This window comes from Erinaceus europaeus, chromosome 2 (genome assembly GCF_950295315.1).
Source record: "Erinaceus europaeus chromosome 2, mEriEur2.1, whole genome shotgun sequence".
NCBI classification, from domain to species: Eukaryota; Metazoa; Chordata; class Mammalia; order Eulipotyphla; family Erinaceidae; genus Erinaceus; species Erinaceus europaeus.
In genome coordinates this window covers 138,042,233-138,069,363 of record NC_080163.1, presented here as the reverse complement: position 1 = coordinate 138,069,363, position 27,131 = coordinate 138,042,233, and the positions used below count along the sequence as shown (strand labels likewise).

The window sequence follows — 27,131 nt, the reverse complement described above, 5'->3', positions numbered from 1 at the left end:
TACTGATAAAGGGAACTCATAACATAATATACAAAATGGTTAAAACAACAAGAAAAAATATTGGAGAATCGAACCAGGACAAGAGTCCAGCTAAAAGTCCTCCAGAGGGTGAAGCACAAAATAACGAGTTCAACATCCAAACATTAGCTAAGGAAATAATAACAGGAGTGAGTAAAGAGTCTGAAAAAATTGTAATCAGAAATGCAAGAACAACAAATGAGAATATGGAAGAAAATACTAATTATCTCATGGTTATTAGAGAGCTGAAAGCTGAAATCGCTGAGCTAAGAATGCAACTAGCTGAACAAGCTAAAACAGTATCAGAGCAGGGCAACAAAATAGATGAACTCCAGAAAACAGTAGAGGGCAGAGAAAATAGAATCTATGAGGCTGAAGACAGAATTAGCAAGATTGAGGGTGAATTAGAGACAACTAAAAAAGAAGTAAGAGATCTCAAAAAGAGTTTAAGAGATGCTGAAAACAACAACAGAGTCCTATGGGATGACTTCAAAAGAAACAATATACGCATTATTGGCATACCAGAGGAAGAAAGAGAAGGAGAGGAAGAAAGCATTTTCCAGGCCATAATAGCTGAAAACTTCTCTAGTCTAGACAACACCAAAGACATAAAGATTCAAGAAGCGCAGAGGGTCCCAAACAGAATTAACCCAGACCTAAAGACACCAAGGCATATCATACTTAGAATGGAAAGGAGTAAGGATAAAGAAAGGATCCTGAAGGCTGCAAGAGAAAAAACAGAGTCAACTACAAAGGAAAACCCATAAGATTAGCAGCAGACTTCTCCATACAAACACTACAGGCCAGAAGAGAATGGCAAGATATCTATCAAGTGCTCAATGAGAAAGGCTTTCAGCCAAGAATTCTATATCCTGCTAGACTGTCATTCAGACTAGATGGAAGCATCAAAACCTTCTCAGACAAGCAACAGTTGAAGGAAACAACCATCACCAAGCCTGCCCTGAAAGAAGTTCTGAAAGGTCTCCTATAAACAACCAGACCACCACAAATAGGACATATATCAAAACACTCTAAAACTCTACAAGAATGGTGTTAAAATATCTTCAATCTTTGATATCAATAAATGTCAATGGCCTGAATTTACCTATTAAAAGACACAGAGTAGGAAGATGGATCAGAAAACACAACCCAACAATATGTTGTCTACAGGAAACCCACCTAACTCAACAAGACAAACACAGACTTAAAGTGAAAGGATGGAAAACTATCATACAAGCCAATGGCCCACAAAATGGGCAGGAACAGCTATTCTCATATCTGACATGATAGACTTTAAAATAGATAAGATTAAAAAAGATAGGAATGGACACTACTTAATGCTCAGAGGCTCAGTCAATCAAGAGGACTTAACAATTATTAACAACTATGCACACAATGAGAAGCCATCTAAATACATCCAACTTCTACTGAAAGAGCTACAGCAATATATTAACAGTAACACAATCATAGTAGGGGACTTCAACACCCCACTATCTCAACTTGACAGATCATCCAGGAAGAAAATCAGTAAAGACATAAGGGAGCTAAATGAAGAGATAGATAAACTAGAACTATTGGACATTTTCAGAGTCATTCATCCCAAGAAACTGGAATACACATTCTACTCAAATTCACACGGGTCATTCTTAAGGAGAGACCATATGTTAGGCCACAAAGACAGCACCAGCCAATTCAAGAGCATTGAAATCATCCCAAGCATCTACTCAGACCACAGTGGAATTAAACTAACATTTAACAATCAACAAAAGATTAGTAACAGTGCCAAAATGTGGAAGCTCAACAGTACACTTCTTAACAACTTCTGGGTCAAAGAGGAAATCAAGGAAGAAATCAAAATGTTTCGAGAGTTCAATGAAAATGAAGACACAAGGGAGTCGGGCTGTAGCACAGCGGGTTAAGCGCAGGTGGCGCAAAGCACAAGGACCGGCATAAGGATCCCGGTTCGAATCCCGGCTCCCCACCTGCAGGGGAGTCGCTTCACAGGCAGTGAAGCAGGTCTGCAGGTGTCTGTCTTTCTCTCCCCCTCTCTGTCTTCCCCTCCTCTCTCCGTTTCTCTGTGTCCTATCCAACAACGATGACAACAACAATAATAACTACAACAATAAAACAACAAGGGCAACAAAAGGGAATAAATAAATAAATAAATAAAATAAAATATTAAAAAAAAAAGAAAAGAAAATGAAAACACAAGCTATCAAAATATTTGGGACACAGCTAAAGCAGTCCTAAGAGGGAAGTTCATAGCTATACAAGCACACATTAGGAAACATGAAAAAGCACAAATAAACAGCCTGATTGCACATCTTAAAGACCTAGAAGAAGAAGAACAAAGGAACCCTAAAGCAACCAGAAGGACAGAAATCACTAAAGTTAGGGCAGAAATAAATAACATTGAGAATAGGAAAACCATACAAAAGATCAATGAAAGTAAATGTTGGTTCTACGAAAGAGTAAACAAAATCGACAAACCTTTAGCCAGACTCACAAAACAAAAAAGGGAGAAGACCCAAATAAATCGGATAGTAAATGAAAGAGGAGATATCACAACAGACACCACAGAAATTCAACATATCATGTGAGGCTTCTATGAACAACTATATGCCACTAAGCTAGAGAACATGGAAGAAATGGGCAAGTTCCTAGATACCTACCAACTTCCAAAACTAAGTAAAGAGGAAGTGGATAACATGAACAGGCCCATCACAGCTAATGAAATTGAAACAGTTATCAAAAATCTCCCCAAAACTAAAAGTCCAGGACCAGATGGTTTTACAAATGAATTCTACAAAACCTTCAAAGAAGAACTAATACCTCTACTTTTAAAAGTCTTCCAGGGGAGTCGGGCTGTAGCGTAGCGGGTTAAGCGCAGGTGGCGCAAAGCACAAGGACCAGCATAAGAATCCCGGTTCGAACCCCGGCTCCCCACCTGCAGGGGAGTTGCTTCACAGGCAGTGAAGCAGGTCTGCAGGTGTCTATCTTTCTCTCCTCCTCTCTGTCTTCCCCTCCTCTCTCCATTTCTCTCTGTCCTATCCAACAACGACAACAACAATAATAACTACAGCAATAAAAACAACAAGGGCAACAAAAGGGAATAAATAAATAAAATCAATAAAAAAAAAAACTTAAAAAAAAAAGTCTTCCAGAAGATTGAAGACACTGGAATACTCCCTGCCAGCTTCTATGAAGCCAACATCACCCTGATACCAAAAGCATACAGGGACACAACCAAAAAAGAAAACTACAGACCAATATCTCTGATGAACATAGATGCGAAAATATTGAACAAAATTCTAGCCAACCGGATACAGCAGTATATCAAATAGATTGTTCATCATGACCAAGTGGTGTTTATCCCAGGCATGCAAGGTTGGTTTAATATACGTAAATCAATCAATGTGATTCACCACATCAACAAAAGCAAGACCAAAAACCACATGGTCATATCAATAGATGCAGAGAAAGCCTTTGACAAAATACAACATCCCTTTATGATCAAAACACTACAAAACATGGGAATAGATGGAAAATTTCTGAAGATAGTGGAGTCTATGTATAGCAAACCTACAGCCAACATCATACTCAATGGTGAAAAACTGGAAGCATTTCCACTCAGATCAGGTACTAGACAGGGCTGCCCACTATCACCATTATTATTCAACATAGTGTTGGAAGTTCTTGCCATAGCAATCAGGCAGGAGCAAGGAATTAAAGGCATACAGATTGGAAGAGAAGAAGTCAAACTCTCCTTATTTGCAGATGACATGATAGTATACACGGAAAAACCTAAGGAATCCAGCAAGAAGCTTTTGGAAATCATCAGGCAAAACACTAAGAGGTGTCAGGCTACAAAATTAACATTCAAAAGTCAGTGGCATTCCTCTATGCAAACACTAAGTTAGAAGAAATTGAAATCCAGAAATCAATTCCGTTTTCTATAGCAACAAAAACAATAAAATATCTAGGAGTAAACCTAACCAAAGAAGTGAAAGACTTGTATACTGAAAATTATGAGTCACTACTCAAAGAAATTGAAAAAGACACAAAGAAGTGGAAAGATATTCCATGTTCATGGGTTGGAAGAATTAACATCATCAAAATGAATATACCACCCAGAGCCATCTACAAATTTAATACTATCCCCATCAAGACCCGAAGCACATTTTTTAGGAGAATAGAAAAAATGCTACAAATGTCTATCTGGAACCAGAAAAGACCTAGAATTGCCAAAACAATCTTGAGAAAAAAGAACAGAACCAGAGGCATCAAACTCTCAGATCTCAAACTGTATTATAGGGCCATTGTTATCCAAACTGCTTGGTACTGGAACATGAATAGACACACTGACCAGTGGAATAGAATTGAGAGGCCAGAAATGAGGCCCCACACCTATGGACATCTAATCTTTGACAAAGGAGCCCAGACTATTCAATAGGGAAAGCAGAGTCTCTTTCCAACAAATGGTGTTGGAAACAAGGGGTTGAAACATGAAGAAGAATGAAACTGAATCACTGTATATCACCAAATACAAAAGTAAATTCCAAGTGGATCAAGGACTTGGATGTTAGACCACAAACTATCAGATACTTAGAGGAAAATATTGGCAGAACTCTTTTCTGCATAAATTTTAAAGACATTTTCAATGAAACGAATCCAATTACAAAGAAGACTAAGGCAACTATAAATCTATGGGACTACATCAAATTAAAAAGCTTCTTCACAGCAAAAGAAACCTACTCAAACCAAGAGACCCCTCACAGAATGGGAGAAGATCTATACCTGCCATACATCAGATAAGAGTTTAATAACCAACATATATAAAGAGCTTGCAAGACTCAACAACAAGAAAACAAATAACCCCATCCTTAAATGGGGGGAGGACTTGGACAGAATATTCACCACAGAAGAGATCCAAAAGGCTGAGAAACACTTGAAAAAATGCTCCAAGTCTCTGATTGTCAGAGAAATGCAAATCAAGACAACAATGAGATATCACTTCACTCCTGTGAGAATGTCATACATAATAAAAGGTAAGTGGGGTCAAAGGAACCCTCCTGCACTGCTGGTGGGAATGTTAATTGGTCTAACCTCTGTTGAGAACAGTCTGGAGAACTCTCAGAAGGCTAGAAATGGACCTACCCTATGACCCTGCAATTCCCCTCCTGGGGATATATCCTAAGGAACTCAACACATCCATCCAAAAAGATCTGTGTACACATATGTTCTTGGCAGCACAATTAATAGCCAAAACCTGGAAGCAACCCAGGTGTCCATCAACAGATGTGTGGCTGAGCAAGTTGTGGTCTATATACACAATGGAATACTACTCAGCTGTAAAAAATGGTGACTTCACCGTTTTCAGCCGATCTTGGATGGATCTTGAAAAAATCATGTTGAGTGAAATAAGTCAGAAACAGAAGGATGAATATGGGATGATCTCACTCTCAGGCAGAAGTTGAAAAACAAGATCAGAAGAGAAAACACAAGTAGAACCTGAAATGGAATTGGCGTATTACACCAAAGTAAAAGACTCTGTGGTGGGGGTGGGTGGGTGGGGAGAATACAGGTCCATGAAGGATGATAAATGACATAGTGGGGGTTGTATTGTTAAATGGGAAACTGGGGAATGTTACGCATGTACAAACTATTGTATTTACTGTTGAATGTAAAACATTAATTCCCCAATAAAGAAATAAATTTTTAAAAAAAGAAGGGGATGGGAGAGACATGTGGCAGTAGTTATACACTTTGGACTTTGTAGGGATGACTAGAGAATGGAAAGCCAGGGGGATCATAAGATTTGATGTGCATCTTTTCTTTATTTTTTATTATGAGGTTAATGGTTTGCAGTATAGTTGTTGGTACATGGGTACAATTTCTTATTTCACCAAGATAGGTATCTGCAAAACACTCTCACCTCCAAATTAAATCAATCACGTACCAGGACTTGAAATCCCTCCTCTCCCTTACCCTTCTCCTTGCCTTCCTCTTCCAGAGTCTTGCTTTGGTGCAATATACCAAACCAGTCCAAGTTTTCCTTTATGTTTCTGTTCTTATTTCTTAAATTCTGATATGCATTTTTAGTACTGATCTTCATGAAGAGAAATAGTTTGAGAGTAAGAGTGGAAATGAGAGCAGGTGTAAAGCTGTCCAGATGACCGAGTCTTGGTGGTTTGAACCTCTTGGTACAAATAGAGAAATGAGGACTGTCTCCCAACTGAACACATTTGATGCATATTGTTATAATCCAGAGAGATTAAGATTTATGGAAACTTTCATTTATCATATTTTAGTAGGGACAACTTTATGATGTACTTGCCCAGAGTTTCCTGTTAGTGCCTTTCCAGGAAAAACAATAACTAAGATACAAATCCTCCTTAAGAGAAAGTTCCTTGTCTGATCTTCTCTCTGTAGAATAGTTGGCAGGCAGGAGGAAGGATGGAGAGCTGATATGTACTGAGTGTCAGTTCATACCTTGATCTCACCTAATCCCACAACAAACTTCTAAGGGCTCATATCATTGGCTTTTTTTTTTTTTTTTGAGATGAAGAAACTGAAGTTCCGAGAGGTTACATGCATTGCTCAAGGTCACATAGCAAATGAATGACAGAGCTGGGATCTAAACCAAGATTTATGTGATTCCAATTCTTTCTGCACTGTACCAGGCTAGTGAGACCAGGTAAGCATATTGAGGAGCCCTTAATGCCTGAGGCCCTTGGGTTTTAGCTACTCTTTGGGTGAAAACTAGATTTCATTAGGGGACCACTGGCTTTTTTCAGACCATAAGATGTTCCAGAAGAGATAGTCAAGAAGAGTGCTTTAAGGAATTCTTTAATAACCAGAAGACTTAATAGTAAGTACTAAGACTCTAATGGGAGAAGGCATTTTAAACTTGAGATAAACAGATTTATCAACATTTAATCAACCAACTTGGGTGAAATCAATTTTTGCTAAGTAGAAGGTAGAACTGAAGCCATCTGTCTTGACTTGTAAAATGAGAATCTGAGGTGGGGGGGTTAGAGTGTTGTGTGGAAAACTGCGAAGTGTTACATATGTACCAACTACTGTATTTACTGTTGACTATAAACCATTAATTCCCCCTCACCAATAAAGAAAATAAAGAAAAAATGAGAGTCTGATGGTGGCTACTACCATATTGTGGATGAGCTTTTAGGGACAAAGGCCCTAATGACAAAGAAATTCTGTACTGTAAATTCTGGCCTTGATGCTCTACAGCCAGTCGCTTGACAGGATAGTTTGGGCGAGTTCATAGGGGGCATGTTCTGGAAGATTTAAATGTTTCTAGCAAGACCCTTGCCCCATCCCTTCAACAGGACTTCTCCAATTCTCAGGCTTTCCAGTGCAACCCAGAAAGGAGTGGATGCTCCAAATGTATTTAGAAGGACCAGGACCACATTCCCAGTGACTGCAAACAAATAGGAATAGCCACTCTGCCACACCCAGTGTCACACCCAAGGTTACATAAAGGTGCCCAGTGCTGTGTTCTCTCTCTGGTGACACACACACACACACACACACACACACACACACACACACATTACTGTAGTGCAAGTCCCATGAGGGCAACTTTTTTTGTCTCATAACTGTTTTTTTTACTGTCCTTGAGCAACTTAGGTTAAAAGAAGATACTGTCTGTACCTTCTAGGATTGACACTTCAGCTGGGGTTATAAGTCCATATAGAGGAAAACCTTGGAAGAACAGTGTGTTTTAGAAGACTTCATTTCTAGCAAAGATAAGGAAACCTTGCTTCCTTGTCTGTAGAATGGAGATGATGATCTGCTTTTTAGAATGGGGTGGCAGTGGGGATTGGGATTAAATGAGATTATGCATCCAGAGCCAACAGGATAGCTCACTTGGAAAGTATTCTTCATCATGGGAACAACCCAGGTTTGATTGATTTCTGCCCCCACTGCACTGAGAGAAGCTTCATTACTGTGGTATCTTTCTGTCTTCTACTTGAAAAATGGCTTGTAGCAATGAAACACCAGTGATGACCAAAAAAAAAAAAAAAAGGAAGAAAGAGGGAAGGAAGGAGAGAAAGAAAAAGAAAAGAAAAGAAAAGAAAGAAAGAAAGAAAGAAAGGAAACAGGATGGAGTAGATATTTATGCAAAAGTTCAATCCCCCACACCCCCACAAGCCAGAGTTGATTAGAAAAAGAAAAAAGAAGGGAGTCAGGCGGTAGCGCAATGGGCTAAGCGCAGGTGGCGCAAAGCACAAGGACCGGCATAAGGATCCCTGTTCGAACCCTGGCTCCCCACCTGCAGGGGAGTCGCTTCACAGGCGGTGAAGCAGGTCTGCAGGTGTCTGTCTTTCTCTCTTCCTCTCTGTCTTCCCCTCCCTCTTTCCATTTCTCTCTGTCCTATCCAACAACGACAACAACAATAATAACTACAACAATAAAACAACAAGGGCAACAAAAGGGAATAAATAAATAAATATTAAAAAAAAAAAGAAAAAGAAAAAAGAGATTGTGAGGGGGCTGGGCGGTAGAGCACCTGGCCAAAGGATCTGGGGTCAAGCTTCTGCTTCCCACCTGTAAGGGAGACACTTCATAAGCAGTGAAGCAGGCTTGCAGGTGTCTATGTTTCTCTCTTCCTCTCTATCTCACCCTCTTCTCTCAATTTCTCTCTTTCCTATCCAATAAAGAGGGAAAAAAAAATGGCCACCAGGAGTAATGAATTTGTAGTGCCAGCACTGACGCCCAGCAATAGAGATTGTACACATAAGAACATAGCAAAGGGCACTCAGGAACCCTCAGAGCAAGTACTTAGCACACACCACTTCTTCTGTAGCTACCAACAACCTAATATTGTGCATGTATATATACATATGTATATCTTTAGAGCTGAAATGTAAATTTCAGAAAATAATACTTACACTGCATGTGATAAACTTTGACATGTTTCATCTTACTCAACTGTATTTAAAAACATGCTAAAGGAGCATCTGGTGATGCCTAAAGAATATTAATTGACAGATAAAATATCTGGAGATATGTTAAAACCTGTTGTGGAGTGTAAACCCTTGTAATCTTGTTTATATTATAAAGATACAGTACAAATAGTAGTTTTTGATACATTCAAAAAGCAACTGTCACCACAAATTCCAAAATATTTTTCTCCAAATGAAACCCCATACCCAGTAACAGTTAATTCCTATCTCTCCAACCCTAGACCCTGGCAATCATTAAACTGCTTTCTGTCTCTCTGGATTTGCTGGTTCCAGTTCATTGGACCTGTAATACAGCCTTTGAAGCTCAACCAGTTACTGCACCTCTCAGGTCAAGGGACGCACACACACACACACACACACACACACACACACACACCCCACACGCCCAGAACTGGGGTTTCTTTCTGACCCAGGACCTGGGTAGTGAATTCCAAAAGTATCATAGACACCTGAAGGTGACTCATACCCTGTCCCCACTTGCTTCCTATACCCACTCCAGGCCTTCCCAGTCCTCAGAAAATGTTCCTCACTATTCTCTCTCCTACCTTTAGAAGATCTGACATTGGGTACCCACTGGAAGGGTAGAGAACAGATTCTCCAAGGTCAGTGTGGCAAACCCATCTCAGAAATGTAAAGAAGTGCATGAGGTTCAGGAACGTGTCCAGCAAGATGAGAATTGGATGTAGTTCTAGAGCTGGAGTTGGGCAAGAAGGAAAAACTAAGGGACTGATTTTGACTGCGTGAAGAGAGCCTGGAGATGACTTACGTCCCCACTTCTTTCTTTCACCAAGGGTTCTGGGGACACCCTTCCTTCCTTCATCCCACTGCCTCAAATAGGTGTGGGCAGAGGCCTCTGAGGAAGGAGAGGGTGAGGAATGAAGGAACTGATCATCTAGTCAGCAAGGCAAGCCCTTCCTAGAACCTCAGAGCTGGCTGGTGGGAGGTGGAACCTAATCCAATTGATGCCATTTCTGAAATAAGACTGGCCAAAAAAAAAAAAAAAAAGACAAGATGTTGGCCAGGATCACCTGGAGAGAGATAAGAAAAAATAAAGTCTTAGAACTTTAGAAGTCTCACTTTCCTAGCTCTCATCAACAAAGGGGACAGGACTCTTACACAAGGGAAATATGGGGGACTTCCGGAGGCGGAGCTACGAGCAGCAGATCGCTTTCTCTCCTCTCCTCTCCTCTCCTCTCCTCTCCTCTCCTCTCCTCTCCTCTCCTCTCCTCTCCTCTCCTCTCCCGGATCAACTAGGAATACCAAAGGAGACCACCCGGACCAAAACAAGACATGACTAGAATGACCACAGGAACCCAGTAAATTACCCGTGAGTACAAACAGGCATGGCTGGTGACAGAAAGGAGAGAGGGGCCTAAGGAGAGATTAAGTGACTGCTAACAGTTCAACAGTTTATCAGTGGAGACACCACCTCCAGTCTGCTCCACAATAAGGGGACAGCTGAAGGGAGGAAAGGACTCCCCAGAGACTCACTAAGTGCAACTCTGAGTCTCCATTGCTACTACCCTCAGAATCTGGAGCAGCAACAGGGAGGGACACCAGGGAACAGAGATCTAACGGGGAAACTCAGGAGAAGACCTATACCTCGGTGGCATAGCTGAGGGGCTCTGAAAGTCTCTTTGCATAACCACTAGATTATCTCTGCCACACCCTGCTTTATCTCTTGGTCAGGAGTCAGTGATTAAGCTAAGAAGCCTATTGATAGTTTAAAAGCCCTCAGGCTCCCATAGCCTACAGGGAAGAAAAAAAAAAAAAAGAGGCTTTTACACCACTGAGCTCCAACTCAGGGATTGAAAAAACTGTTAACAAATATAAAATGGTTAAAACAACAAGAAAAAATATTGGAGACTCGAACCAGGACAAGAGTCCAGCTAAAAGTCCTCCAGAGGGTGAAGCACAAAACGAGTTCAACATCCAAACATTAGCTAAGGAAATAATAACAGGAGTTAGTAAAGAATTTGAAAAAATTGTAATCAGAAATGCAGGAACAACAAATGAGAAAATGGAAGAAAATTCTAATTATCTCATGGTTATTAGAGAGCTGAAAGCTGAAATCGCTGAGCTAAGAAGGCAACTAGCTGAACAAGCTAAAACAGTATCAGAGCAGAGCAACAAAATAGATGAACTCCAGAAAGCAGTAGAGGGCAGAGAGAATAGAATCTATGAGGCTGAAGACAGAATTAGCAAGATTGAGGATGAATTGGAGACAACTAAAAAGAAGTAAGAGATCTCAAAAAGAGATTAAGAGATGCTGAAAACAACAACAGAGTCCTATGGGATGACTTCAAAAGAAACAATATACGCAGTGTTGGCTTACCAGAGGAAGAAAAAGAAGAGGAGGAAGAAAGCATTCTCCAGGCCATAATAGCTGAAAATTTCTCTAGTCTAGACAACACCAAAGACATAAAGATTCAAGAAGCCCAGAGGGTCCCAAACAGAATTAACCCAGACCTAAAGACACCAAGACATGTCATACTTAGATTGGAAAGGAATAAGGATAAAGAAAGGATCCTCAAGGCTGCAAGAGAAAAACAAAGAGTCAGCTACAAAGGAAAACCCATAAGATTAGCAGCAGACTTCTCCATACAAACACTACAGGCCAGAAGAGAATGGCAAGATATCTATCAAGTGCTCAATGAGAAAGGCTTTCAGCCAAGAATACTGTATCCTGCTAGACTGTCATTCAGACTAGATGGAAGCATCAAAACCTTCTCAGACAAGCAACAGTTGAAGGAAGCAACCATCACCAAGCCTGCCCTGAAAAAAGTTCTGAAAGGTCTCCTATAAACAACCAGACCACCACAAATAGGACATATCAAAACACTCTAAAACTCTACAAGAATGGCATTAAAATATCTTCAGTCTTTGATATCAATAAATGTCAATGGCCTGAATTTACCTATTAAAAGACACAGAGTAGGAAGATGGATCAGAAAACACAACCCAACAATATGTTGTCTACAGGAAACCCACCTAACTCAACAAGACAAACACAGACTTAAAGTGAAAGGATGGAAAACTATCATACAAGCCAATGGCCCACAAAATGGGCAGGAACAGCTATTCTCATATCTGACATGATAGACTTTAAAATAGATAAGATTAAAAAAGATAGGAATGGACACTACTTAATGCTCAGAGGATCAGTCAATCAAGAGGACTTAACAATTATTAACAACTATGCACCCAATGAGAAGCCATCTAAATACATCCAACTTCTACTGAAAGAGCTACAGCAATATATTAACAGTAACACAATCATAGTAGGGGACTTCAACACCCCACTATCTCAACTTGACAGATCATCCAGGAAGAAAATCAGTAAAGACATTAGGGAGCTAAATGAAGAGATAGATAAACTAGAACTATTGGACATTTTCAGAGTCATTCATCCCAAGAAACTGGAATACACATTTTACTCAAATCCACATGGATCATTCTCAAGGAGAGACCATATGTTAGGACACAAAGACAGCATCAGCCAATTCAAGAGCACTGAAATCATCCCAGGCATCTTCTCAGACCACAGTGGAATTAAACTAACACTTAACAATCAACAAAAGATTAGTAACAGTGCCAAAATGTGGAAGCTCAACAGTACACTTCTTAACAACTTCTGGGTCAAAGAGGAAATCAAGGAAGAAATCAAAATGTTTCGAGAGTTCAATGAAAATGAAGACACAAGCTATCAAAATATTTGGGACACAGCTAAAGCAGTCCTAAGAGGGAAGTTCATAGCTATACAAGCACACATTAGGAAACAAGAAAAGGCACAAATAAACAGCCTGATTGCACATCTTAAAGACCTAGAAGAAGAACAACAAAGGAATCCTAAAGCAACCAGAAGGACAGAAATCACTAAAGTTAGGGCAGAAATAAATAACATTGAGAATAGGAAAACCATACAAAAGATCAATGAAAGTAAATGTTGGTTCTTCGAAAGAGTAAACAAAATCAACAAGCCTTTAGCCAGACTCACAAAACAAAAATGGGAGAAGACCCAAATAAATCGGATAGTAAATGAAAGAGGAGATATCACAACAGACACTGCAGAAATTCAACATATCATGCGAGGCTTCTATGAACAACTATATGCCACCAAGCTAGAGAACCTGGAAGAAATGAATGATTTCCCAGATACCTACCAACTTCCAAAACTAAGTAAAGAGGAAGTGGATAACATGAACAGGCCCATCACAGCTAATGAAATTGAAACAGTTATCAAAAATCTTCCCAAAAATAAAAGTCCTGGACCAGATGGTTTTACAAATGAATTCTACAAAACTTTCAAAGAAGAACTAATACCTCTACTTTTAAAAGTCTTCCAGAAGATTGAAGACACTGGAATACTCCCTGCCAGCTTCTATGAAGCCAACATCACCCTGATACCAAAAGCAGACAGGGACACAACCAAAAAAGAAAACTACAGACCAATATCTCTGATGAACATAGATGCAAAAATATTGAACAAAATTCTAGCCAACCGGATACAGCAGTATATCAAATAGATTGTTCATCATGACCAAGTGGTGTTTATCCCAGGCATGCAAGGTTGGTTTAATATACGTAAATCAATCAATGTGATTCACCACATCAACAAAAGCAAGACCAAAAACCACATGGTCATATCAATAGATGCAGAGAAAGCCTTTGACAAAATACAACATCCCTTTATGATCAAAACACTACAAAACATGGGAATAGATGGAAAATTTCTGAAGATAGTGGAGTCTATGTATAGCAAACCTACAGCCAACATCATACTCAATGGTGAAAAACTGGAAGCATTTCCACTCAGATCAGGTACTAGACAGGGCTGCCCACTATCACCATTATTATTCAACATAGTGTTGGAAGTTCTTGCCATAGCAATCAGGCAGGAGCAAGGAATTAAAGGCATACAGATTGGAAGAGAAGAAGTCAAACTCTCCTTATTTGCAGATGACATGATAGTATACACGGAAAAACCTAAGGAATCCAGCAAGAAGCTTTTGGAAATCATCAGGCAAAACACTAAGAGGTGTCAGGCTACAAAATTAACATTCAAAAGTCAGTGGCATTCCTCTATGCAAACACTAAGTTAGAAGAAATTGAAATCCAGAAATCAGTTCCTTTTTCTATAGCAACAAAAACAATAAAATATCTAGGAGTAAACCTAACCAAAGAAGTGAAAGACTTGTATACTGAAAATTATGAGTCACTACTCAAAGAAATTGAAAAAGACACAAAGAAGTGGAAAGATATTCCATGTTCATGGGTTGGAAGAATTAACATCATCAAAATGAATATACTACCCAGAGCCATCTACAAATTTAATGATATCCCCATCAAGATTCCAAGCACATTTTTTAGGAGAATAGAAAAAATGCTACAAATGTTTATCTGGAACTCGAAAAGACCTAGAATTGCCAAAACAATCTTGAGAAAAAAGAACAGAACTGGAGGCATCACACTCCCAGATCTCAAACTGTATTATAGGGCCATTGTCATCAAAACTGCTTGGTACTGGAACATGAACAGACACACTGACCAGTGGAATAGAATTGAGAGCCCAGAAATGAGGCCCCACATGTATGGACATCTAATCTTTGACAAAGGGGCCCAGACTATTACATGGGGAAAGCAGAGTCTCTTCAACAAATGTTGTTGGAAACAATGGGTTGAAACATGCAGAAGAATGAAACTGAATCACTGTATTTCACCAAATACAAAAGTAAATTCCAAGTCGATCAAGGACTTGGATGTTAGACCAGAAACTGTCAGATACTTAGAGGAAAATATTGGCAGAACTTTTTCCGCATAAATTTTAAAGACATTTTCAATGAAACGAATCCAATTACAAGGAAGACTAAGGCAAGTATAAACCTATGGGACTACATCAAATTAAAAAGCTTCTTCACAGCAAAAGAAACCACTACCCAAACCAAGAGACCCCTCACAGAATGGGAGAAGATCTTTACATGCCATACATCAGATAAGAGTTTAATAACCAACATATATAAAGAGCTTGCCAGACTCAACAACAAGACAACAAATAACCCCATCCAAAAATGGGGGGAGGACTTGGACAGAATATTCACCACAGAAGAGATCCAAAAGGCTGAGAAACACATGAAAAAGTGCTCCAAGTCTCTGATTGTCAGAGAAATGCTAATAAAGACAACAATGAGATATCACTTCACTCCTGTGAGAATGTCATACATAAGAAAAGGTAACAGCAGCAAATCCTGGAGAAGATGTGGGGTCAAAGGAACCCTCCTGCACTGCTGGTGGGAATGTAAATTGGTCCAACCTCTGTGGAGAACAGTCTGTAGAACTCTCAGAAGGCTAGAAATGGACCTACCCTATGACCCTGCAATTCCCCTCCTGGGGATATATCCTAAGGAACCCAACACATCCATCCAAAAGATCTGTGTACACATATGTTCTTGGCAGCACAATTTGTAATAGCCAAAACCTGGAAGCAACCCAGGTGTCCAACAACAGATGTGTGGCTGAGCAAGTTGTGGTCTATATACACAATGGAATACTACTCAGCTGTAAAAAATGGTGACTTCACCGTTTTCAGCCGATCTTGGATGGACCTTGAAAAAATCATGTTGAGTGAAATAAGTCAGAAACAGAAGGATGAATATGGGATGATCTCACTCTCAGCCCGAAGTTGAAAAACAAGATTAGAAAAGAAAACACAAGTCGAACCTGCAATGGAATTGGAGTATTACACCAAAGTAAAAGACTCTGGGGTGGGTGGGTGGGTGGGGAGAATCCAGGTCCATGAAAAATGATGAATGAAATAGTGGGGGTTGTATTGTTAAATGGGAATCTGGGGAATGTTATGCATGTAAAAAAAAAAAAAGAAGTAGAAACGCAAAGCAGAAATTGACTGAGTTTGGAGCATGGCACCAAAGTAAGAAAGCAGAAGTACACTAGAGTTTGCAGTGAGTACCTCCCTAATATTTCCTCTCCACTATTCCAAGCTTTGGTCCATGATTGCTCAACAATTTGTTTGGCTTTGTATGTTAACTCTCTTTTCAGTCACCAGGTTCCAGGTGCCATCAGGATGCCGGCCAGGCTTCCCTGGATTGAAGACCCCACCAATGTGTCCTGGAGCTCAGCTTCCCCAGAGACCCACCCTACTAGGGAAAGAGAGAGGCAGACTGGGAGTATTGACCGACCAGTCAAAGCCCATGTTCAGCGGGGAAGCAATTACAGAAGCCAGACCTTCTACCTTCTGCAACCCACAATGACCCTGGATCCATGCTCCCAGAGGGATAGAGAATGGGAAAGCTATCAGGGGAGGGGGTGGGATATGGAGATTGGGCGGTGGGAATTGTGTGGAGTTGTACCCCTCCTACCCTATGGTTTTGTTAATTAATCCTTTCTTAAATAAAAAAAATTAAAAAAAAAAGAAATAAGTCAGAAACAGAAGGATGAATATGGGATGATCTCACTCTCAGGCAGAAGTTGAATAACAAGACCAGAAAAGAAAACACAAGTCGAACCTGCAATGGAATTGGAGTATTACGCCAAAGTAAAAGACTCTGGGGTGGGTGGGTGAGTGGGGAGAATACAGGTCCATGAAAAATGATGAATGAAATAGTGGGGGTTGTATTGTTAAATGGGAATCTGGGGAATGTTATGCATGTACAAACTATTGTATTTACTGTTGAATGTAAAGCATTAATTCCCCAATAAAGAAATAAATTATTAAAAATAAAAAAATTCCCCAATAAAGAAATAAATTATTTAAAAAAAAAAAAGAAAGGGATGATTGGGAAAAAAAAAAAAAGGGGAAATATGTTTCAGCATCTGTACTAAGATGCCCCAAACTGAAGATAATACCCAACTCTCTATATACTGGTTGTTTTTCTATACATACATATCTAGAATAGCATTTAACTTATAAATTAGGCACAGTATGAGATTTATAACAATGACCAATAATAAATAGAACAATTGCAACAATATGCTGCAGTCAATGTTATGTGAATGTGGTCTCTATCTCAGAATATCTTCATGTGAATAGTATTTTCAGATCTTGGCTGACCTTGGATAATTGAAATTGTGGAAAGCAAAACCTGGGATAAGAGAGACTACTGTACTGTATGTGACTGTCCATAATAGAAATCTAGAAGGCTTCTCCATTACATGCCAATGATAACCTGCAAGTAATTTCACTGTCTATTATTATAAACTTGCTCTTTGTGTAGTTTTTTACAACATATTTTATTGATTTCTTGTTTTAAAATACTATAAAATTTTAGCAGTACAACTTCATACATCTAAATGTATGTCTCATTACATTCACCACTAAAGTCCCAATGCTGTTACACTATTTGATCTATTTTAAAATAAGTGATAGATTCATATGTACAATCTCCCTTCCATTCTTGTCTTTTTTTCCCCAGTACCCCCCCATTCTTGTCTTAATCTGCAAAGAAATCCACACTCCTGATTTAAGTAAGGACTGCTCCTAAGTTCTTAACTATTCTCCAAAATTTCTTAAGTCAGTCTGTGTATTTTTCATTTAAGGTATATTTCTATGTTTTACTTCATTAAAAATATTTAATATTTACAAATAATTAAAAGGGAACAAGAAAAATTAAAAAGCAAACTCTTTTGATTCTAGCAGATTGTTGACCTTTGCAAAATCGTTTAAAAATTCTTTCTGATACAGTGATGGCTCATTTTAAAAAATTTTGACCTTTTTAAAGTTTTTTTCCTTCATATCATTTTTACTGGGGGAAACAATGATTTACAAGGCAATTGTTGTTACAGATAGTTTCCTTCCTTTCTCCCACTCTCTCTTTCTCTGGGTGACTTCTTCAGATAGAGAGAGGGAAAGAGTGGTCCGGGAGGTGGATCAGTGGCTAAGGCACTAGACTCTTAAGCATGAGGTCCTGATTTCAATCCCTGGTGCACATGTACCAGAGCGATGTCTGGTTCTTTCCCTCTCTCCTCCTATCTTTCTCATTAATAAAAATAAAGTCTTAAGAGAGAGAAAAAGAAACCATAGCAGCAAAGTTTTCTCCAGTGTGGTCAGGGCTGTGCTCAACCCTGGCTGTGCTCATAGCAAGGAAGTGCACCATGCAATTGAGCTGTTTTGCCATCCCCTTTACAGTTTGCTTTCTGTCTTTTTTTTTTTTTTTTTACCAGAACAATACTCAGCTTTGGCTTATGGTGGTTCTAGGGACTGACCCTGGGACATTGGAGCCAAGTACACTTTCTTACCTCCCTATGATAGATGTCCAAGCACCATGGCCATCACTAACTGAGGTTCCATCTCTGAGTGATGTCAGGCAACATTCTTTCTTCTCCTTTTGACTTATTACATGTAACATGATTCCTTCAAATTCTATCTAGAATATAGCAAATGAAATTTACTTATTTATTTTGCCTCCAGGGTTATTGCTGGGGCTCAGTGCCTGCACCATGAATCCACTGCTCCTGGAGGCCATTTCCCTCCACCTTTTTGTTGCCCTTGTTTTTGTAGCCTTGTTGTGTTTAATATTGTTGTTGTCGATGTCGTTTGTTGTTGGACAGGACAGAGAGAAATAGAAAGAGGAAGGGAAGACAGAGAGGGGGAGAGAAAGATAGTCACCTGAAGACCTGCTCCACCACCTGTGAAGCGACTCCCTTGCAGGTGGGGAGCCAGGGGCTTGAACCAGGATCCATATGCCGGTCCTTGCACTTTGTGCCACCTGCACTTAACCCCCTACTCTTTTCTTATAACTGAGTAGTATTCCACTATGTATATATACCATGAATTTCTTAGCCACTCATCTGTCGTTAAACATTTAGATTGTTTCCAAATCTGGGTTACTATAAATTTTGCTGATATGAACATAGGTGTGCATAGATTTCTTCAGATATGTGTTTTTTGGATAAGGTCTTAGGAGAAGAGTTTCTGGATCATATGGTAGGTCATCTCTAATGTCTGAATAATCTTTTTTATTTTTAATTTTTATTTGTTTATTGGATAGATACAACCAGAAATCAAGGGAGAAGGGCATGATAGAGAGTGAGAGAGACAAATAGATATGTGCAGCACTGCTTCACCACTCACAAAGCTTTCTCCCTGCAAGTGGGAACTTCAAGCTGGAACCTGGGTCCTTGTGCATTGTAACATGTGTGCTTAACCAGGTGAGCCACCACCCAGCCCCTGTGTGAATAATCTTCAGACCGTTTTTTCACAAGGACTGGATCAACCTACATTCTCATCAACAGTATAGAAGAGTTCATCAGCACTTGTTTCTATCCTTTTAATATATGACATTTTGGCAGGTTTGAGGTGTTATCTCATTGTCTTATTTGCATTCCTGTGTCAGTCAGTGACTGAGTTTTTTTTTTTTTATTTAGTTTTTGTGTGTGTGTGTGTCTATGTAGATAGCATAATGGTTATGCAAGCAGACTCTCATGCCTGAGGCTTCCAAGTCTCAGGTTCAATCCCCTGCACCACTATAAGCCAGAACTGAGTAGTGCTCTGGTAAAAAAAAAAAAAAAAAATCTGTTCATAGCCTCATTTTTGAATAGGGCTGTTTGTTTTGTTATTGCTGAGTTTTGTGAGTCCTTTACTTACTAGTATTATTAGCTCTTTATCTGATGTGTGGTATATAGTGATCTTTTCCCTCTCAGTAGAGAGTCTTTTTGTTTGGTTGATGGTCTTTTTGTGGTATAGAAGCCTTTTTGTTTGATTTTTTTTTTTTTTTTTTTGCCTTCAGGGTTATTGCTGGGGGCTCGGTGTTTGCACTATGAATCCTCTGTTTCTGGAGGCTATTTTTTCCCATTTTGTTGTCCTTGTTACCCTCGTTGTTGTTATCATTGTTGTTGTCATTGCTGCTGTTATTGTTGGATAGGACAGAGAGAAATCGAGAGAGGAGAGGAGACAGAGAGGGAGAGAGAAAGATAGACACCTGCAGACCTGTTTCACTGTCCCTGAAGCAACGCCCCAGCAGGTGGGCAACCAGGGGGCTTGAACCAGGATCCTTACACTGGTCCTTGCATTTTGCGCCATGTGCGCTTAACCCGCTGCATTACCGCCCGACCCCCTTGATGTTGTATTCTATTGGTTTAATTTTGCTTTAGTTTTCCTTTCTCTTGAATAGAAATTTTTGTGCAGTGCTGGAGATAAAGTCAAGGCCCTGTCCCAATTTTTACTCTCTATTTTTTACAAATGGAGAGAGAAGGAGATATGCCAAGGCACTGCTTCAACATCTATAGACCTCTGCCTGGTTTAGTCTTTTGTGTTATCCTTAGCACTTTTATGTGGTGCCAAGAATCAAACTCAAGGCCTAAGGCATGGAAGGCATGTGATCTACCTACTGAGCTCCTGCACAGAGATTCTTTTTTTTTAAAAAAATATTTTATTTATTTATTCATGAGAAAGATAGGAGGAGAGAATGAAAGAACCAAACGTTACTCTGGTACATGTGCTGCCAGGAATCAAACTCAGGTCCTTATGCTTGAGAGTTCAACGCTTTACTCACTGCACTACCTCCCGGACCAGCACAGAGATTCCTTTTGCTTTTGTTTGGAAAAGAAGTGTGTGTGTGTGTGTGTGTGTGTGTGTGTGTGTGTGTGTGTGTGTGTAACATAGTCTTTTGTGAGCAATGAACATTGTATAATTCTTGAAATTTGAGATTTAGATGTATTAAAATGACTAAGAAGTTACCATTACTTATTTCTTCTTAAACAATTTAATAATAATTTATAAGATTATAAGATATTAGAGGTGGGGTAGGGCAGTGGTACACCGAGTTGAGTGCACCATAACCATGCACAAGGACTCAGGTTCAAGCCCCTAATCCCCATCTGCAAGGGGAAGTTTTATAAGCATTGATGCAGGGCTGTAGATACTTTTTCCTCCCCCTCCTTGGTCAACTTTTCTTCTGTCAAATAAAAGGAAAGGAAAAAAGATTAAAAAGAGAGCAAAAAGGAAGAAACAGGAGCAGTGGATTCATCACGTAGGCACTGTGACCCAACAGTAACCCTGGTGGCAGTTAAAAAAGAAATTTAAGAGGTGTAGGTCTCACCCCTCTCATTACCAAAATTCTGTGCCACACATCCCTTAGCCCAAAGATAACCATTCATAATTCTCCTAAGGTTTTAGAAGTGGGTTGACTTCTCTCTCTCTCTTTTTCCTTCTTTTTAAAAAACTTTCTTCATTGGGGGATTAATGGTTTACAGTCAATAGTAAAATACAATAGTTTGGTAGTTTGTACATGCATAATATTTCCCAGTTTTCCACATAACAGTACAATCCCCACTAGGTCCTCCTCTGCCATCATGTTCCAGGACCCGAACCCCTCCCCCTTTTACTTTTGGTCTAAGTAGAAACTATTTGATTAGGTACTTTATGGTGTTTTTTTTTTTTTTTTTTTTTAGGTATTTCTACTTGCTTGATGCACTTATTGGGTCACTGCAAACTATTGTGCAATTTTGCTTTAAGCTGTATATTTTCCCTCTAACTTATGGATACATGTGCACATGTGCTCTGTCTCTTGGGCCCTAGTCCATATCTAGGTACTATGGCTTTGTTAGGAAGTGCACCACCCAAAATGGAATTAAGGAGTCCTGTGAGCTAGGAATGGTTTCCACAGAGTACTGGAGCACAGTCTGAAGTAAAACATGTGCATGTGGTACTGCTTGCATTGATTAGATTGAGATCAGCAGAAGTAGTATCAGTGGTATGGGTTGAGAGAACCCTGCTGGAAAATGAACCATGCCCCAGAGGTTCCAGGACTGGGAGAAATATGGGTTTTATAGAGAATGGAGAGGGTTCCTGCTGTCTTAGGGTTTAAGACTACAGATGGGAGTTGGGCAGTAGTGCAGCAGGTTAAGCACAGGTGGCGCAAAGCCCAAGGACCAACCTAAGGATGCTGGTTCCAGCCCGGCTCCCCACTTGCAGGAGAGTCGCTTCACAGGTGGTGAAGCAGGTCTGCAGGTGTCTGTCTTTCTCTCCCCCTCTCTGTCTTCCCCTCCTCTCTCCATTTCTCTCTGTCCTATCCAACAATGACGACATCAGTAACAACAACAATAATAACTACAACAACAATAAAAAGGGCAACAAAAGGTAAAATAAAATAAATAAATTTTAAAAAATTTAAAAAGAAGGCAGCAGATAATTATGAATTATAATCAAGTTATATAGAAATCTGGTTTCCTTTGAAAATACCATTGTTAGGATTTTCTGTATCATACAAGACTTCACCATGACTTACGTCATTTTATGCTATTTACATATACCTGTATCTTTTAAAAAAAATATTTATTTATTTATTCCCTTGTGTTGCCCCATTGTTTTATTGTTGTTGTTATTGATGTTGTTGGATAGGACAGAGAGAAATGGAGAGAGGAGGGGAAGACAGAGAGGGGGAGAGAAAGATAGACACCTGCAGACCTGCTTCACCGCTTGTAAAGCGACTCCCCTGCAGGTGGGGAGCCGAGGGGCTTGAACCAGGATCCTTCTGCCGATCTTTTGGCTTTGCACCACCTGTGCTTAACTCACTGCACTACCGCCAGACTCCCCATATAGCTGTATCTTATGTAATAATGCAACCAGTTGCTTCTGGTCTAAGACTATAGGTGATTTAATACTTCAAAGAAAAAGACATTATTAGAAATATATTAACAATTTCAGCCCACTGTTAAGATTCAGTCAGTTTACTGATTTGAAGCCTTGGGTGCTTAGATCAAAGGAATATATACTCAGAACTGGGGTCTATGCATCAAAAATTTGAGACATTCTATTTCCCCCTCTCATATTGATTCAATAGTGATTTATAAGACTATAGGTTAATAGGAGTGTGTATTAACACCATTCCTGTCACCAAAGTTCTGTGTCCCTACCCCTATTCCCCTCTGTAACCTGTTTATCCAGTTATTTGCCAAGGGGCATTTAAGGGGGTTGCTTCCACATTTTGGTTACATAGAGACTCGTAGTATGATTTTTTTTAGTTTTGACTTTAGGAAGGAAATTAAAATTCAGACCCAACCACCAGAAATAGCTTTCTGAAGGTTTTTCCCAGGCAAATGTCTCTACACATAACTACTGGGCATGAGGTATAGATCTTAAAAATAAGAAGGGCTTTTAAGTATAACAAAAGGCAATATTTAATAAAAGCTTAACATAAAAGATCCAAGAAGGCCAGGAAGACAGCAAAATGATCATTTAAAAGTCTTTCATGCCTGAGACTCTGAGGTCTTAGGTTCAGAACCTCAGCATTGCCATAAGCCAGAGCTGAGCAGCACTCTAGCAAAATAAATAAATAATATTTTAAAAGGGAGTCAAGAAGTGCAATGAAAGGAGAAGTCACTAAAAACAATAATGATTAACATCAATTGAACACTTTCTAGATTCATGCTGTCAACAGAACTTTCTGCAATGAACTTGTTTCCTGAACTGCAGTAGAAACCACCAGCTACATGCGCCTGAGCACTTGAAATGGACCTAATGCAGTTGAGAACCTGGGTTGTTTATTTTATTTTAATGAATTTTTTTAGATATGCATAGTCATGTGTGTCTGGCACCTGCTGTAAGGGACAGCAAGGTTCTAAGCCTCATAAAATGATTACTAATTAACCTAGAACTTCTACTTTTAGGATTTATCCTAAAGAAATGGTTATGATTTTGTTCAAAATCTAGCTCTGAGAATGGGTATTAACATGAAAATTTGAAACATTCTAGAAAATAGTGGTGGATACAGTAAATGTGATATGTTCACAATGATCTGTCAGATGAAAGGCAGGTTACAAAGCAGGATGATTTCATTAAGTCACAAATATAAATAGCTTCGAAAGACATATTTTAAACTGCTCAGTATGTGCCTGGCACTCAATAAGTATTTGTTAGATGACTGAATGTTCATACGAACACTGTGGGGGGTGTGTGAAATTATGAGTGACTTTATATTTTCTTCTGTTCTCTTATTTGTGTTGTGTAACTTTATATGGTAAGCATGTATGTCTTTGTAGTAAGAGAACAACTTGTATTGGAAAAAGAAGTAGGTAGCTAGAATATAGTATGTCAGAGCTGGAAGGAACTTAGGAGACAAAAGCACACAGGGCTAGTTAATGGCAGACAACCAGGTTTCTCTGTCACACACAAACATCTTCTGTAGCCAAGGAGAAATATTGTTGGATTGTCTCTTGTTCTGTATTATCCTGATCAAGACAGATCTCTCAGGGTGACAATTCAGGAGTAGATTTAAGGAGAAAAGATATAAAGGGTATTAATACACTCTCCCCACACCCCAGATTTTAAAAAAGCAGAAAAAAAAATCTCACTAGAAAACTATGGGCATTGTATGTTGTGCTTTATCTGGGTCTGCCTCCCCCAGTGTGCCCTCAGTGTGACTCCAGCAAGGACAGCCTCCAGGACTCCCTGTCCAGTCAGCCTGTGGGAGAGAAGCCGCTGTCCTTGGAGGAGGAAGTCTCCTGGTTGTCCCCATGTTTTGGCTCTTCTTCAAAGCCTGTTCTTTTTCAAAATTCTTAACTAAATTGCTGAGTCTCTACCTCAGATGTCCTTTCTTTTTATACAGCCTTTGCTATTGGCATTTTACTCAACTTCAGAACTATTTTTTTAAAAAATGAGAAGGCGGGCGGTAGTGCAGCGGGTTAAGTGCATGTGGTGCAAAGTGCAAGGACTGGCCTAAGAATCCCGGTTTGAGTCCCCAGCTCCCCACCTGCAGGAGAGTAACTTCACAGCCAGTGAAGCAGGTCTGCAGGTGTCTGTCTTTCTTTCACCCTGTCTGTCTTCCCCTCCTCTCTCCATTTCTCTCTGTCCTATCCAATAACAATGACATCAATAAGAACAACAATAATAACTATAACAACAAAACAACAAGGGCAACAAAAGAGAATTAAAAAAAGTTTTCCAATAATAATGACATCAGTAACAATAACAATAATAACTACAACAATAAAACAACAATGGCAACAAAAAGGAATAAATAAATATTTAGAAAAAAACTAAAAAATGAGAAAATACAGTTTATTATATGAAATGATTATTTTTACCACACAGCTCTTTGGTGATATGGCTCGCTTCATTTGAACACATTTTATTTTTTTAATTTATAATTGTTATTACTATATTTTGGAGTACTGACTGGGTCCCAAGTATTAGTGCATATGGAAATGTACACAAAAGTGTTTAGGGGCCAGGAGATATTTCACGTAATAGAACATACTCTTTACTGTGCATGAAGATGTGGATTCGAGCCTCTGGAACCATTTGGAAGCACTATGAGCAGCACCATGGAAGCTTTATGAATGATGGAGTGGGTCTGTAGTATCTCTCTGCTATCTCGCTCTCTTTCTTTTAAAAGTATATGTTGAGAAGTTTATTTTTTTATTTAATTTATTTATTATTGGATAGAGACAGAGAGAAATTGAGAAGGGAGAGGGAGCTAGAGAGACAGAGAGACACCTGCAGGCCTACTTCACCACTCGTGAAGCTTTACCCTTGCAGGTGAGGACCAGGAGTTTGAACCCAGGTCCTTGCACTGTAGTGTGTGTCCTTAGCCAGATGCGCCACTGCCTACCCCACCCCCCTATTTCTGACTGAAACTGAATGGAAGGGAAAAAATACTCCACCATGAGCAGTAGAATCATGCAGGCAGAAGTCCCTGGCAGCAAAAGAAAAGAAAAAAGGTGTTTATGTAAGAGAAATAAGAACTTAGGCTCAAGATGATGATGAGGATGATAAAGGAAGGGGGTGCAGAAGGTGGAGCATCTGGCTAAGCACACACATAACACACAAACAGAGAGATACCTGCAGCTTTACTTTACCACTCATGAAGCTTTTCCCCTATAGTGAAGGAAGTCAGAAAAAAAGCAGCTTGAACAGTATGGCTACATTTATTTATTAATTATTTAATTAATTTATTTTTAGGGAAAAGTTTATAAAGAGGTTTCACAAAGTAGTGTATCCTTTAGCTGGCTATTTCAATAGCTTTTAATATAAGTTATTATTATTCAGTCTTCTGAGTTAGAATTGTTGGGTTGGCCATAAGATTTGGAAACACAGACAAATATATAAAGTACTTAGCTAATTAATATCCCATGATATGTACAATGTTTCTTTCTTTCCTAGTGAAGATAGTTCTAAGGTGTGCAAAATTACAATGAACAATATGCACTTAAGCAGCATTTCCATCAGTTCTTGTATATCCATATGTAATGCATTTCATCATATGATTTGTGTCTTAATTTCTACAGAATATGCCTGTAACTTAGCATTCCACCCAAGGAGTAATAAAGGGATTTAAAAAATTTTTTTTTAATATTTATGTTCCCTTTTGTTGCCCTTGTTGTTTTTTATTGTTGTAACTATTACTGTTGTTGTTATTGATGTCATTGTTTGATAGGACAGAGAGAACTGGAGAGAGGAGGGGAAGACAGAGAGGGGGAGAGAAAGACAGACACCTGCAGATCTGCTTCACTGCCTGTGAAGCAACTCCCCTGCAGGTGGGGAGCCAGGGCTCAAACTGGGATCCTTACTCCGGTCCTTGGGCTTTGTGCCATGTGCACTTAACCCGCTGTGCTACTGCCCGACTCTCATCAAGGGATTTTAATCTATTTTTTAAAATGTTATGTTTCCAGGCTTTGAAGTCACCTGCATTTTATTTTTTATAAGACTCACACTGTGAGGTCTTATAAACATTTCTGACATTCATACTACACCAAGAAAAATAAATACTAAAAATTATCATTGAAAAAAATAAACAACAAAAATAGGATTTATTTTACTTCAAATAATTTCATACAAAATCAATTAGATGAAAATAAAGTGACATCTTTAATCTATAGATAAAAGGCTCTCTAGATGATACTCTGGACACATTACAAACTTGACTTTGAAGCAGAAAGGAATTTGAGACAAGTCTTACACACAATGACTTCAGGCTCTTCAGAACAAAATATGGAGATACAACAATAATGGGATGACTTCTTAAAAGTCCAAAAGGGGACTTCCGGAGGCTGGGCTATGGAGCAGCAGCAGCTGTGTTTCTCTCCTCTCCTCTCCGGGGTCAACTAGGAATACCAAAGGAAATCATCTGGGACCACAACAAGGCAGGTCTAGAATGACTTCAGGAACCC

At 39.3% G+C, this 27,131-nt stretch overlaps 1 protein-coding gene across 1 annotated transcript in view; it reads left to right on the top strand.

The window, feature by feature from the left end:
- The window catches only part of LOC103114860 (cytochrome b5 type B), an 85,470-nt gene extending 61,895 nt beyond the window's left edge, over positions 1–23,575 (top strand). Inside the window, exon 5 of the mRNA XM_060185230.1 lies at positions 23,385–23,575. Within this exon, the coding sequence (XP_060041213.1) occupies positions 23,385–23,439 (55 nt within the window). The 3' untranslated portion in view covers positions 23,440–23,575. The remainder of the gene's footprint in view (positions 1–23,384) is intronic.
- The last annotated feature ends 3,556 nt before the right edge of the window (positions 23,576–27,131 follow it).